The sequence below is a fragment of the Photinus pyralis genome, unplaced genomic scaffold (genome assembly GCF_008802855.1).
Source record: "Photinus pyralis isolate 1611_PpyrPB1 unplaced genomic scaffold, Ppyr1.3 Ppyr1.4_LG1, whole genome shotgun sequence".
Classification (NCBI taxonomy): Eukaryota; Metazoa; Arthropoda; class Insecta; order Coleoptera; family Lampyridae; genus Photinus; species Photinus pyralis.
This window is the reverse complement of record NW_022170249.1, coordinates 19,341,785-19,354,198: the sequence shown is the minus strand read 5'-3', so window position 1 is coordinate 19,354,198 and position 12,414 is coordinate 19,341,785. Positions and strand designations below refer to the sequence as shown.

General features: G+C 34.8%; 2 protein-coding genes and 1 pseudogene across 2 annotated transcripts; 2 read left to right on the top strand and 1 right to left on the bottom strand.

The window, feature by feature from the left end:
• Positions 1-805: 805 nt before the first annotated feature.
• On the top strand, positions 806-6,249 carry LOC116169389 (probable G-protein coupled receptor Mth-like 5). Its single transcript, XM_031485479.1, has 6 exons — positions 806-2,506; positions 2,553-2,748; positions 4,952-5,243; positions 5,296-5,374; positions 5,421-5,726; positions 5,777-6,249. The coding sequence occupies exons 1-6, from the start codon at positions 2,256-2,258 to the stop codon at positions 6,054-6,056; spliced, it is 1,404 nt and encodes a 467-aa protein (XP_031341339.1). The 5' UTR covers positions 806-2,255; the 3' UTR covers positions 6,057-6,249.
• Positions 6,250-7,299: 1,050 nt separating this feature from the next.
• Positions 7,300-8,440, bottom strand: LOC116158916 (RNA helicase aquarius-like). The gene is made up of 4 exons (XM_031471785.1): positions 8,288-8,440; positions 8,142-8,242; positions 7,542-8,091; positions 7,300-7,492 (listed from the first exon to the last, which is right to left on the bottom strand). The coding sequence occupies exons 1-4, from the start codon at positions 8,360-8,362 to the stop codon at positions 7,307-7,309; spliced, it is 912 nt and encodes a 303-aa protein (XP_031327645.1). The 5' UTR covers positions 8,363-8,440; the 3' UTR covers positions 7,300-7,306.
• A 2,419-nt stretch (positions 8,441-10,859) lies between these two features.
• LOC116180401 overlaps positions 10,860-12,414 on the top strand; it is a 2,329-nt pseudogene continuing 774 nt past the window's right edge.

Below are 12,414 nucleotides of genomic sequence, written 5' to 3'. Positions count from 1 at the left end.
ATTACAATTAGAAAAGTCCACTGTTAAAAGTTCAAAAAGATCGCTCCATGCCTGCAATCTATTTTTATAGCGCGCGTTCTGTTCGCTGTTATTAGGGGTATTTAGATAGCCCGTTATTAAAAAAATATGTTGTTTTAAATTTCTGTCAATGGTTTCTTAATAAAATTGGCGTTCTACTCCATGTTTACCGTTTAATCGCATGGGACAGGTTACTGGCAACAGTCTGACGGGCGAATACACAATTTTAACGTCATTTACGTGACCAATAGACTATACAGCTGTATCAGAAGTACTCATAGTGGTGCTCCGACGCAGCTTGAGAAGCGCGAACTCGGAGATCCTGAAATCTGATGGGTTTTGATTAATGGTCCTTATGCGCACGTGATTAGTTTAATTAGGCGCAATCTATTGGTTAGTGATTAAAGATGGTCGACCTATTAGCGCCATTTTGAGGCGTGTTGGGAAATTAGAAAACAGGCGTTTGATTCAAACGAGAAACTGCCATTGGTGATAATAATAATAAAAAGTGCAAAGGCTGACGCAAAATAATTTCAATCAAGGTTAGTCCGTGCGATTTTATAAAAGCAATATTGCGCAATAGGAACGAAGGAAGTTAAAAGACCAACCTCCTGATTATTGGTCGCTGCACTGTCCGGGCAATTTCTTCTATTTATTTATTTATTTTTATTTTGCCTTTATTTTTGAGTGGGCGGGGTTTCAGCCAAGGCTGCTCTACCAACCCAACCCACTATACATTTACAAATATCCATGCCCGAACCCGAATTCGAACCAGGGACCCTAGCACCACAGTCCAGCTTCAACTGAACTGCGCCACACGGGCCGCGTCCGCTTTTACCATAAGCCCAGCATCGCAGTCCTCGTCGTTTTGTTCGTTGCTGCTCCATTAGCCTTCTAGCTTTTCGTTCTTTTCTTCTGTACCAATTACCACGACACGTTTTCTTTGCAGCATTAAACTCCAGGGCAGGCACCTAAGCATTGTCCAAGATTTCATGTCGAGCAAGTTTCAAAGCCTGTTGCGTTTCCACATCGCGAACACCATCGATGAATGTCTGCACCGTTAGCTGCTCTATAAAGCTTTTTTCGGCTTGAATTCTGCGTAATAAACCTGCTGCAAATGTTTGTCACCATATCGAGCTTCCAACCGTGGTACAATTTGCGCGAAGTCCTAAATGCATCGATAATGTAAATGTATGTCAAATAAAAATAATTCACTGACTGACATACTAATTTATTTTCGCCGTTTATCTTGACGTGTAAGTGGACACGTGCTCCTGTGCCCTTTAGGACAAGCAGCCACTCATTAGGAAAGGAAGGAAGATTTATTTTGCGGGTTCGAAATTTGGCTTTGTCAAGATCTAGGATACGCAAATGAATTAGTTCATTTTTAATATTTAAAACATCATACACATATCAACGTAATTATGATAAAATATATAAATCATTTGACCAGTACGTTTGATTAGAACAAATAACAGGGCATCGATAGTATCATACAAATGTATTGGAAACTGTTCGCCAACAATTGTTAATTTTGTCCACTAATTATTCACTAATTACCTGCTTATTCCCTAAAAATGATGTCATTATAGAAAAACGCAGGAAAAATGTTGGCTACACCTATTCAATAAATAAAAAATTCATAATGTAATATGATGTGCATTGTTGGTGGTCTAACCACTTGCAATAAAATTGGAATCTAAATTGACTATTGCGGAGTGTACGTATCGAAAGCTGAGTTTACATTGTAAATGCATATCGACAATTAGAATGTAAGTAGTTTGGTAGTTCCCCATTACAAAGTGAAACCAATCAATTTATAATAGTTACAAATTCAATGGTGAAACGACAAGCGACACGCAAAACATGTTTAGGGTCACTGATTGTGTGTAATCATACGGTTGTATCACGTGACATTTAAACAAAACAACGGTGGAAAGTGAAAACATGAAATATGAGAATTGCGGCATCTGCACATTGTTCGTTTAAAAAAGTGGAAATTATAAACTCCATACCTACACCAAAACGACCACGGAGCAACTGCTGTTAAAAATCGTTGAAGCGCAGAGGCACAAGGAAATTAAGCGGTTAATGGATTGTTGTCATCATAAAGTGATTGAAATAAAAATTGAATTACAATATGAATGAGTCATCTACAAAGATATGTAATGTTCAATATTTGCAATTTCAATTTACCCAAAACAGGTATTCCCTAATTATTAATAGTTAACCTCAAAATGTTAAGAATGGCATCAAAAGCATTAGTGAACTACTTGTGGTTGACCATTTTAATCAAATTTGTAAATACGATAGAATTGCAACATTACATATCGCACAAACCCGAAATAAAAATAAACAAATGTTGCGAGCCGTTTGAAATCCTACTTGACGACCGTTGCACTCACATCAACAAGACCAACGAAACGATATGGCATCCGATGTTTACCAGTGAGAATGGCAAAAAGCAGAATGTGCAGGTGGATTACATGTAAGTACTTCAATTACAATGATTCGATATTTACTGTGCGAATTAGAATCGTTACAGGAAATCCAGATTGTGGATCAATGCAAATATGGCACATTTATTACTATCAGGAATCGACAGACGTTTTGCAATTGTTACCGAATGGTGCGTTGAGGCACTACCCGCATTATGTGTCGCCCGAGGAAGATCTTAATAGGGAAATTATGTATCACGACTATCCACCTGGGAAATATTGCATGGAAAAGGTAGATTGATGGGAACCTTTTTTAAATATTTAATGTGCGAGGAGTGTGAGGCTAGATATCAATGTACATAGTTGTAAATTAATAATTGATTACAAGAATTAGGTACACTAAATTTAATTAGATATCTTATTGGAGTCTTAAATTAACGAAAACCAGAATTATTATTTTTTACTAAGGATTACAATGGCTAAATCAGAAAAACAATTAGGGAGGGCCACCCTATACACAGTGTTCATTTTTCGAGTGCCACTATGGGGATCTCACTTATCTTAAGAGATAGAAAGTTGGTTAAATTGGGGCAAAGTTGCAAATTTCCGTGCTGAATAAGAATCTGAAAAGAAATTTGAAATATCTTCAATAGTTTTGAGGATATCGCCAAATACGAAAATTTCTGATTTTCGTTTTTAATTTTTTTTCATGATAAACTAATCGTAGTAGACATTTCTAATTAACACATTATTCGGACACTTTTTAATGGAGATTTCAAATATGGCATCCTGTTTTTAATTACTTTCAAGATGACTGAGAAATGGTGGTTCAGTATCACATTTTTCCCAAAAAGAGTGCTTTGGAAAAACAAAACGTTCTTTTGTTGTTAATTTGGATATTAATTGAGAAATTAGCATTGAAATTCTAATTCTATACCCTGTATATTATACCTATCACATTTCTTAAAATTATGAAATGTTTCCACCGTCAGCCATTTTTAGTGATTGGTATCGGCTGCATTAGCTACCATTGATACAATAAACAAAACAAAACCTCGATGAATCCATGGCCCACTATTTAAAAACAGAAAAAAATGTTTTCATTAATTTTCATGGCTAAAATTAAAAATATTATAGATTGTGATATATCATGTAACCAGGAAGAATAATGCAGAAAAATTTAGGTTAAGATATATACAGGGTGTTGCATTTTAAAAAAAACCAACATTTAGTCAAATCTTAGAAATGGTGTCCTCTTTAGATCAGAACTTTTTTATTTTTTTAAATTTTGACTCTGAAAGCGCAATTAAAATGTTTGGTAGAATTTTTACACACACACAGTTGTTGGCATTAGAATTTTGTAGATATTGACTCAGGAGGGAGCTTTAGCATGATCAAAGCGCATTTCAATCAAATATCTATGAGGTGCATGTAATTCAGCCAACAATTGATTTTTGACGTACATTTTTTTGTATTTAATTTTTTGTCTTTTTTGATACATTAACACGCATTTTTTTGTCTGGAAACACGTTATTAAGAAGTTTTTTTACATATTACAATACAATACCCATTTTTTCAATGATTGATTACTTATTGAAGTTTTATACAGTGTGGGCCTTTGATAACTTACAATGGCTATATTTTTTATATCAATAAAGGATAAATGTGATTGTTGTAAAAGCTAGGGAGAATCCTAATGACGTATTTTTCAATAATTTCAATTGTTTGTTCCACGTACGCTATAAGCTATTTTTAAAAATAAACAAAGAACCAGATGGAAGATTAAAAATGAGGTTAGTTTTTTTATGGCCAATCAAAAGCAAGTTTAATAAGCTTTCTAGAGAAGAGTATTGTAATTTAAGATTTTTGCGTTAGTATGGGTGTGCTTAAAGGGGTGGTGGTAGTCAAAAAGTCATATGGATTCTCTCTGGTTTTTAAAGAAATGGTATTTTTTATTTGTTTGATATCTCTCATAAAAATATATAGTAAATTTTCAAAGGCCCACACTGTATACCCTTTTTTACTTGTGGGATTATGAGGAAAAACGCAAAAAACATTTGGATCAAGTTGTGAGTAAAAACATTGATATTCCTGATATTTCCAAAGTGGCGAATCCTTCTTCTATACTATAGCTGTATGCCATATCAATAACTAATTTTTGTTTTTTGTTTAACAACAGAAAAATAATTAGATGTTCCTTCTTAAATAAGATTTTTATTTCACGCACTACAAATTTTCTTTTCATTTATAATTAATTAATTGAATTAAATGCGTATGGCTCAATTGGCTTGAAATAAAATTTTTTCTTTATTATTTGTTTAGACACTGAAACAACAAATATTTTCCATTTTTTTACCAAACAAAATTCAGAGTTTCACTTTTCTTATAAAACCAAACTTTTTGTAGTTTTTTGCTTAATTCAAATACATTGTATTATCTAGCGACGCACCCCTCTCGCTAATGTTAAATTTGATTCTGATAATGTTGTGCTTTAGCATGTTAAAGGCTCATTGGTAAGTGAATACGCTTCAGTTTGCGCACCAGAGCATCGCACAGACTGGACAAGTTCGCCGTTTTTAATGCGCAACATAATAAGCCCAATTACGCATGGCATCAGCATGGCTTGTTTTTTGACCATCGCTATAATTTACTTTATAATGCCTACGCTACGCGATTTGGTGGGCAACATAATTACCACGATTTGCGTGTGCTTAATCGTGAGTCAGGCGGCCGACACGATTCGATTACTAACAGTATTCACTAACCACGTCAGTATAATCGCAGCAGGTTTGTAAAATACAATTCCAATGGACGCATTTGATTGCTTGTAATATTGCAGAAACGCTTTGCTACATAGCCTTGTTAGGTAGCTTCTTTTGGCTTAATAGCCTCGGATATTATGTATGGAAGACATTTAAGTATGTACATATCTAAATAATCGACACATAATAATCTATGTTTTAGATCGCGTAATGTGTTTTTACGCATTACTGATGGCAAAAAATATTGTTACTATTCTGCTTATGCTTGGAGTTGCACAATTGTAATGGGGGCGCTGGCTTTATTTGCCCATTACACTATGGACTACCAAGAGAAGAGCAAATCGAAATTCGAATACGAACAAGAAACTATTGGGTCACTAGGTATTATAATATTCTTTGTGCCAGTCTCTTTTACAGTATTAGTAAATGTATTCTTTTTTGTAACGACACTCAAAATATTAAATCGAATGAATACGTACGGACGAATACATCACAAGTTAAAGCATAGGTAAGATTGACTGGTTGTTAAATTGTGTTGTAATGAGAATTTTTTTGCAGTTTTCGCATGTTTTTATTATTATTTTTGGTAATGACATTGACATGGTTGTTTTTCTTATTATCGTTTACTCGATTTGAAGGCCTTGTATACTGTTACATCGTAATTAATGCATTACAAGCACCTTTATTTCTGTACATATGTGTGGTAAATCAAGCCCATGTCGCATTCTTAGTACAAAAAACTTGTTGTTACACCAACTGCGCATGCGCATGCTGTAAGCCTAATCCCGAATGTGAATGGGGCGACGAGATGACTGCTATGAATACGGGAGCATATTAATTTTAGGTGTTTTATTTGTGAGGGTGACATTTTTTTTAATTTATAATTTTATTTAAGACTAATTCTTGTTTGAGAAATGCCTGATCTGATTTTTAATCTCGTAAAATCTTATACAAATAGCTGTAAGTTTAAAATCTAATATATTTTTTTTATTTTCTTATGTACTTGAAATAAATAAAGTAAATGAAAATCGTGGAGTAACTTTATTTGTACGTGGAAAGTGGTACAAGGTGTAAATCAATGATACATCATAAATGAAAGGGATGATAGAGAGAATTAAAAGAAGTCACATTTGATACCAAGTGTCTACTCCCTTCAATTATTATTTCATCGCAATGATTCCAACAAGATCTTTAAGGGTTTGGATTTCGGGATCATATACCAGGTTGTTCATAAATCCTCATAAAAACAAATCCATATCGCCTCCGACCTGCCTCTGCAAATCCATCAGTTGGGATCCTTGCATAAATGCCAGAGGACGGAGTAGCATCATGATAGAAGTGAGAAAATTTTAATTTCAAACGTATATTAGAAAGCGCTACAATCTCACAGTAATTCAAATATCTTCACTAGCAAGCGTTGTAAGTTTCATTATTATGCATCCCCTTTTGTAAGGGTGCAGGGTAAGGGGATTTATATATACCACGATAAATTCAACATATTTTCTCATAAAACTCTTAATTATAGAGATAAAATATAAAATTTGGTTACAATATCATCTCCATAGAAATTTCAGACTTCTTGAAAATATAACCAACTCTCAAGCTCTATATCTTTTTAATAAACATTTCACAAAAAAATAGTGTAGGTATATCAAAGTTGTGTAGAATTTTATGGTCTACAATTTCTGTAACAATATTTTTTTCTAAAGTGAACCATTAAAAAGATATATTTGAAAAACTAAGAAACCAACCAAATTTCAGGGGTTTTGGGGGTGGTACAGGGGAAGCACAAAGAGTGGGAGGTCTTAGGGAGGAACTTAGATTCTTAACCACCAGATGACTGTCTATGACATGCTAAAGAAATCGGAACAAGGTACTTCTCATTTTGCAAGTTAAAACCCTCTATTCCCTGGACTACATTGGACAAAAAAAAATCAATTGAATTTCGATTTATCGGTTGTTTTGTTATCAATTTGCGCTCAACTTTGCGTGTATATCCTTTAACTAAACCTTCATTTTTCCAATACAACATAAAATATTCAACAACTTTCCACTCATTCATAAAACATTTATTTGCATGCTTAAAACTTAGGTGGCCTTAATAGCATTACTTACCTGCTTAAATAAATGCCCTTCCTGTCTCTGAATAAGATGAGATAGCTGACATCTGACTACCAAATGACAGTCATCTAAAACCGTATTGAAAAATCGTCTAGTGGGCAGAAGAGCTTCTAAATCGGTCACCAACTCCAGAAATCTCTCACAGTAATGAATCTACAAGACCGTATCATTAATCAAATCTCACTCTATTTAGACACCCTACCTTATCCTCAAAAACTGTCCCCTCTCTAGAAATAGTATCCAACACATTCAAAAACTTGAGCATTAATTTTTGTAAAAATGTTCGTTCCCAAGTTAACTTTTCAATCTGATCGGGTTTATCTTTTTTCTGTATCATTCGCCAATACTTTTTCCATTTGGGGAACGTTTTAAATTCGTATTCGCGCCTAGCAGGTTGTAGAGAAGTCCACATTGATAAGGACACTAAACGTTTCACTTGATCGCGACACAAAGCCACCTCCATACTATTAAAGCAATGATTTAGAAGCACAAGTAGAGCTGTCTGTTCTCGTAAAGTCACCTCTAACTCACATGCTAAGCATGCACGTAAAACTTGTTGAAAAAAGTTCGGAAAGTACTGATTTTTACTTTTAAAAGCATCCCACGCCTGAACACGTTCGCGAAACTTCTCGTTCAACATGACCACAATGGACATCATATGCGAGTGGGTAGCTTCTGGATGGTAATTAGGCCATAAGTAGTTTTCTAAGTATTGGCTGAATTCCAGAACCATGATACGACGGATGGAGAAACTACAACACAAACGTGAAAGGTAACGCCGCAAATAACTACAGCAACGTACTTGCTACCGCGAATGTCTTGCAAGTAGATATCCTCGACAACATTTGAATCAAAAGGTAGATGGTCCGAAACCGAATGTGGGGCCCAATACTTTTCTGCTAACTAGAATAGATATTTTTAGGTTAGTTTTTAGGAATTTGTATATACCTCTGTGATTCGATCGGCATTAAGTTGCTCGACAGTTGGTGCCACAATGCGTACTACTGGTTCGTCCATCGCCATGGTTTTTTTAGATTATAATATTATTTCACACCAATACAATGCACCAAGGAGTACTTCAAAATGTTAGGTTAAATTGTAAACAAATAATGAAAATAGTTACTTTTATTTTATGACGTTGGCAATATATATCTCAGACGGTGTTGCCAAAAGAATGGAACAATTCTTATACAGGGTATTGAAATCCATTTGTGACTTCATTTTTCAATTACAGGTCTTATCAAATGGATTACAAACCTAATTCGAAACTGTCAAATTGTCGTGTTTTTCTGCAAAAAATATCGTAAAAAATATTTAAGTATTCTAAATTTTCATTTAATTTAAAATTATAGAATTTGTATAATTAAAATTCTAAATTTTGCATTTTTGTTAAAAGATAAGGGCATTAAAAAAACATTAAAAAAACTTTTTGGGAAAGATAGGCACGATAATTTGAATATTTAACATCTCAAATAATGATGGATTCACCAATACAATAAAATGAGGATGAATAGTATACCTGCATTGAATGGGGTCATCCCGCCTTCATTTTTTATTTCTGATCCACAAAGTACATTAAAAATAAAAAGACCCGTGTGTCCTCAATTTTTATTTGCGAGTAAAATAAACCCAAAATTAATTATTGAAAAGCTGTGTTTTTAGTCCGAATTTGAAACGCTTCAGACTAAATACGTCACAAACCTACAACCAATCACGTAGAAGTGAGCTGGCAACCTTACGCGAGGGTCTGAGGTTTGTCACATTTGACGTTTTGAGAGGGATGTTTAACTGCATCTAGCACGAAAGTGACAAGTGCCTGTGACAGATGACGCAAGTTATAAATGCCCAAGGATACTATATAATATAAGGATTGCTCGATCCCTATACTTGTAATGTTGCTCGAGTTTAAGTCATATGTGACGTCACCAACGGACCTGGCTGTCAGAATTGACAGTTATAATTTGCTAAGTTGTCAACGTTTTTGCATTAGCGTTATAACTGTGTGTATGTGTTCGCTATATTGCAACAAAAATGCTTGAACGCCGGCGTGCAGTATTGGACTATAATAACAATTTCGGGTAGTATTCACATTTTACACTCAACTGGCGCTCATTTTAGCCAGTGTCAAGAAGAACGTCGAGAAATCGTTATTTTAAGATGGACAAAGTTGAAATAAACTGATTTAGCTGCAATTTCCATGGATGATGAAGAGTAAAAAAACCAAAAACGCAGGATGAAATGGGTTCACGATATTTTGAGTATGCGAAAAACTTAGAATCTTACATAATATAAAATACAAATGACAGTGATGCACAAATCTAAAAATCAAAGCATGCAGTGCGTCTGGGTCCGCCAGTGACGTCACTACACGCGGCGAAAAAATTCAGTGATCGAGCAATCCTTATATTATGGGTACGTTCCACTTAACGCCCGCAACGATCACGACGCCATTCTCCTGCAAAAGTCGTTATGTCATCTGAATGGTTCTAGGAGCTGATTGGTCGGGCTTATTACGTCACAGAGGCCGCCACAATCATATCGTTTTGAATAAACCTTTAAAACCGCACATGTTCATTATTTTTTTGCTAATCAGCCTCTATTTTTAAATAAACTTTTACTGTCCAAAAAAATGTTTTAGGGTTTCAGGTACACGCTTAGTAAATTAGAACTGCGGAATTCAACTATACTGTAAACCCCCATTGTAGCTTCTAGAACCTTTAATTAAATGTCTATATTTAAGATAAATACTTACACATCTCGCTCCACTCTAGTGTCACGTTCTAAAGTTCTTTCACCTCTACTTCGCGTGAGTTTACCGTGCTCAATTAATTGTGTAATTTTGTGCGTATGCTCAAAATGCACGAAAACGGTCGTAATTAAAATTTTGACAGTTTGTCATTTAGAATGTTCTATAATAGATGTCGCTACATGTGGTCATTCCATCACAAGAGTTTGAATGAAATTATTCCACTCCAGAATTATAGAATAGGCGACATTCTGTTGTTAAAAATAAAGCACGTATGACGCAATTCTAAGGTAGTAGTAGAAAATACATTAAGGGATGTTTTGCACATCGAGTGAATTAACTTTCACGAGATGGTTTGCTTAGTTTGCCTTTATCGTGGTGTATAATATAAAACTTTATTTTATAGCAAAAACCATATAAATCTTATAAAACTTCCGAACAATCTGAATTTAAGACATCAAAAATAGCAAACTTGGGTTTTTCCATCGTTTCTATGGAAACAGTATTGATATCTATTCTCAACTTCATTTTATGCCGAGATCCGCGTCCCATTTTTAATAAGAATGACAGATGTCATGTGCATTCCAAAACTTTCCAACTATTTGATGATAAGTTACCTAGCATCATTAGAGATTCATGGCATTTGGAAAGAGATTGCTTTTCTGATCGACGAAAGAAACATTAAGATAGCACTGCCTGCACCACATTATTGCAATTAAAAAAACGATAAATATAAATAGATAACAGTGACCTGAAAACTACTGTGATATACGTTCAGTGCACATACACTTATAAAGTGAGAAGTCAGTGCTACTTTATCAACAGATAATATGGACGACGTATATATTACCACAAAGTGCGGCACGCTTAAAGGAAAAATTGAAACGGATTACAAAGGGAATGCGTATTATAGTTTTCGTGGCATCCCTTACGCAAAACCACCTCTTGGTAATCTGAGATTTAAGGTATAAGTAACAGATTTCTCACATTTTATCATACCGACAACCTCGACTTAATTCTAATTCTAGAATTCGAGTGGAGGTTGTGGAGGTTTGAAAATGACTGCATCATAATTGCATATTGTACCATTATTATAGGCTCCACTTCCTCCAGACCCTTTAAACTACAGGGGCACGATAATGTAGATGGATCAGAGGATTGCCTGTTTGTTAATGTTTACACTCCAAATGTACCTATAGTTTATTTGTCTTTGTTGTATATCATCCGAACACTATAACTTTAGTTAGGAAACCGGAGTAATAGTCTCCTTCCCGTGATGTGTTGGATTCACGGTGGTGGGTTTTTATCGGGTTCTGGAAACTCCGACTGGTATGGACCAGACTATTTACTAAAGGAAAATGTTGTACTTGTAACTATAAATTACAGACTTGGAATACTAGGTAGGTAAATGAAATTTTAATCGTCGCACAACGTTGCAGTTTAAATTTAGGGTTCCTCAATTTCGACAATCCTGCACTAGACGTACCCGGGAAATGCTGGTTTCAAAGACCAAGTTATGGCATTAAGGTGGATTCAAGAGAACATTAGGTGCTTCGGTGGAGATCCCAATAACGTTACAATTTTTGGAAACAGTTCCGGAGGTATAAGCGTACATCTTTTAGTACTGTCGTCTCTCGCAAAAGGTATAGCTTGTTTATAAGTACTGGTAATACAAATGTACATACCTACCCATCATATCACAGGCTTATTTCATAAAGCCATTATGCAAAGTGGAACCGCTCTTGGAAGTTGGTCAGACGGAAAAAGATCTGTGGAATATTTAGAAATCGCTTTTAACATAAAGGCCAGTGAGGAAACTTTTCTTAAACTTCTACAGAAGATGCCGATTGAGGAAATAATGGAATTACAATCCAAAATTCCAGATGTAAGTATAAGACTGTTATCATAATTGAACAATTTCAGCGTTAAGCTATTTTCTTGAATGTTATTTGCAGATTTGCACGGCATACTCACAACGACCCTTTGGGCCGGTAGTAGAAAGTTACACATCTAAATCTTCATTTATACTAGAAGAACCTTTGACTATATTACGATCCGGTACCTATAATGATGTATCCCTTATGATAGGGTATACCTCCAGAGAATGCTTACTTATACACTTTATGAACAGAAACGCGAACGTTCCCAATAAAGGACTTGATATAATAACTGATTTCGAAATGGAAATACCAAGAACTCTAAATGTTATTAAAGGCACGTCGTTATCGAAACGTATGGCGGAGAAAATAAAATTTTTCTATTTAGGGAACAAAGAATGGGCCGACGAAATTAAAAGTCAATATTACTTGGTAATGTTTGGAGTACCTAC

Bases quoted from the DNA above. Each gene is read 5' to 3' on its own strand.
- LOC116158916 (XM_031471785.1), bottom strand. From the start codon at position 8,362: ATGGCGATGGACGAACCAGTAGTACGCATTGTGGCACCAACTGTCGAG. The intron at 8,243-8,287 runs GTATATACAAAT...TATCTATTCTAG, and splicing joins ATGCCGATCGAATCACAGAG to TTAGCAGAAAAGTATTGGGC. The intron at 8,092-8,141 runs GTACGTTGCTGT...TTTGTGTTGTAG, and splicing joins CAAGACATTCGCGGTAGCAA to TTTCTCCATCCGTCGTATCA.
- LOC116169389 (XM_031485479.1), top strand. From the start codon at position 2,256: ATGTTAAGAATGGCATCAAAAGCATTAGTGAACTACTTGTGGTTGACC. The intron at 2,507-2,552 runs GTAAGTACTTCA...TGTGCGAATTAG, and splicing joins AATGTGCAGGTGGATTACAT to AATCGTTACAGGAAATCCAG. The intron at 5,244-5,295 runs GTTTGTAAAATA...GTAATATTGCAG, and splicing joins CGTCAGTATAATCGCAGCAG to AAACGCTTTGCTACATAGCC.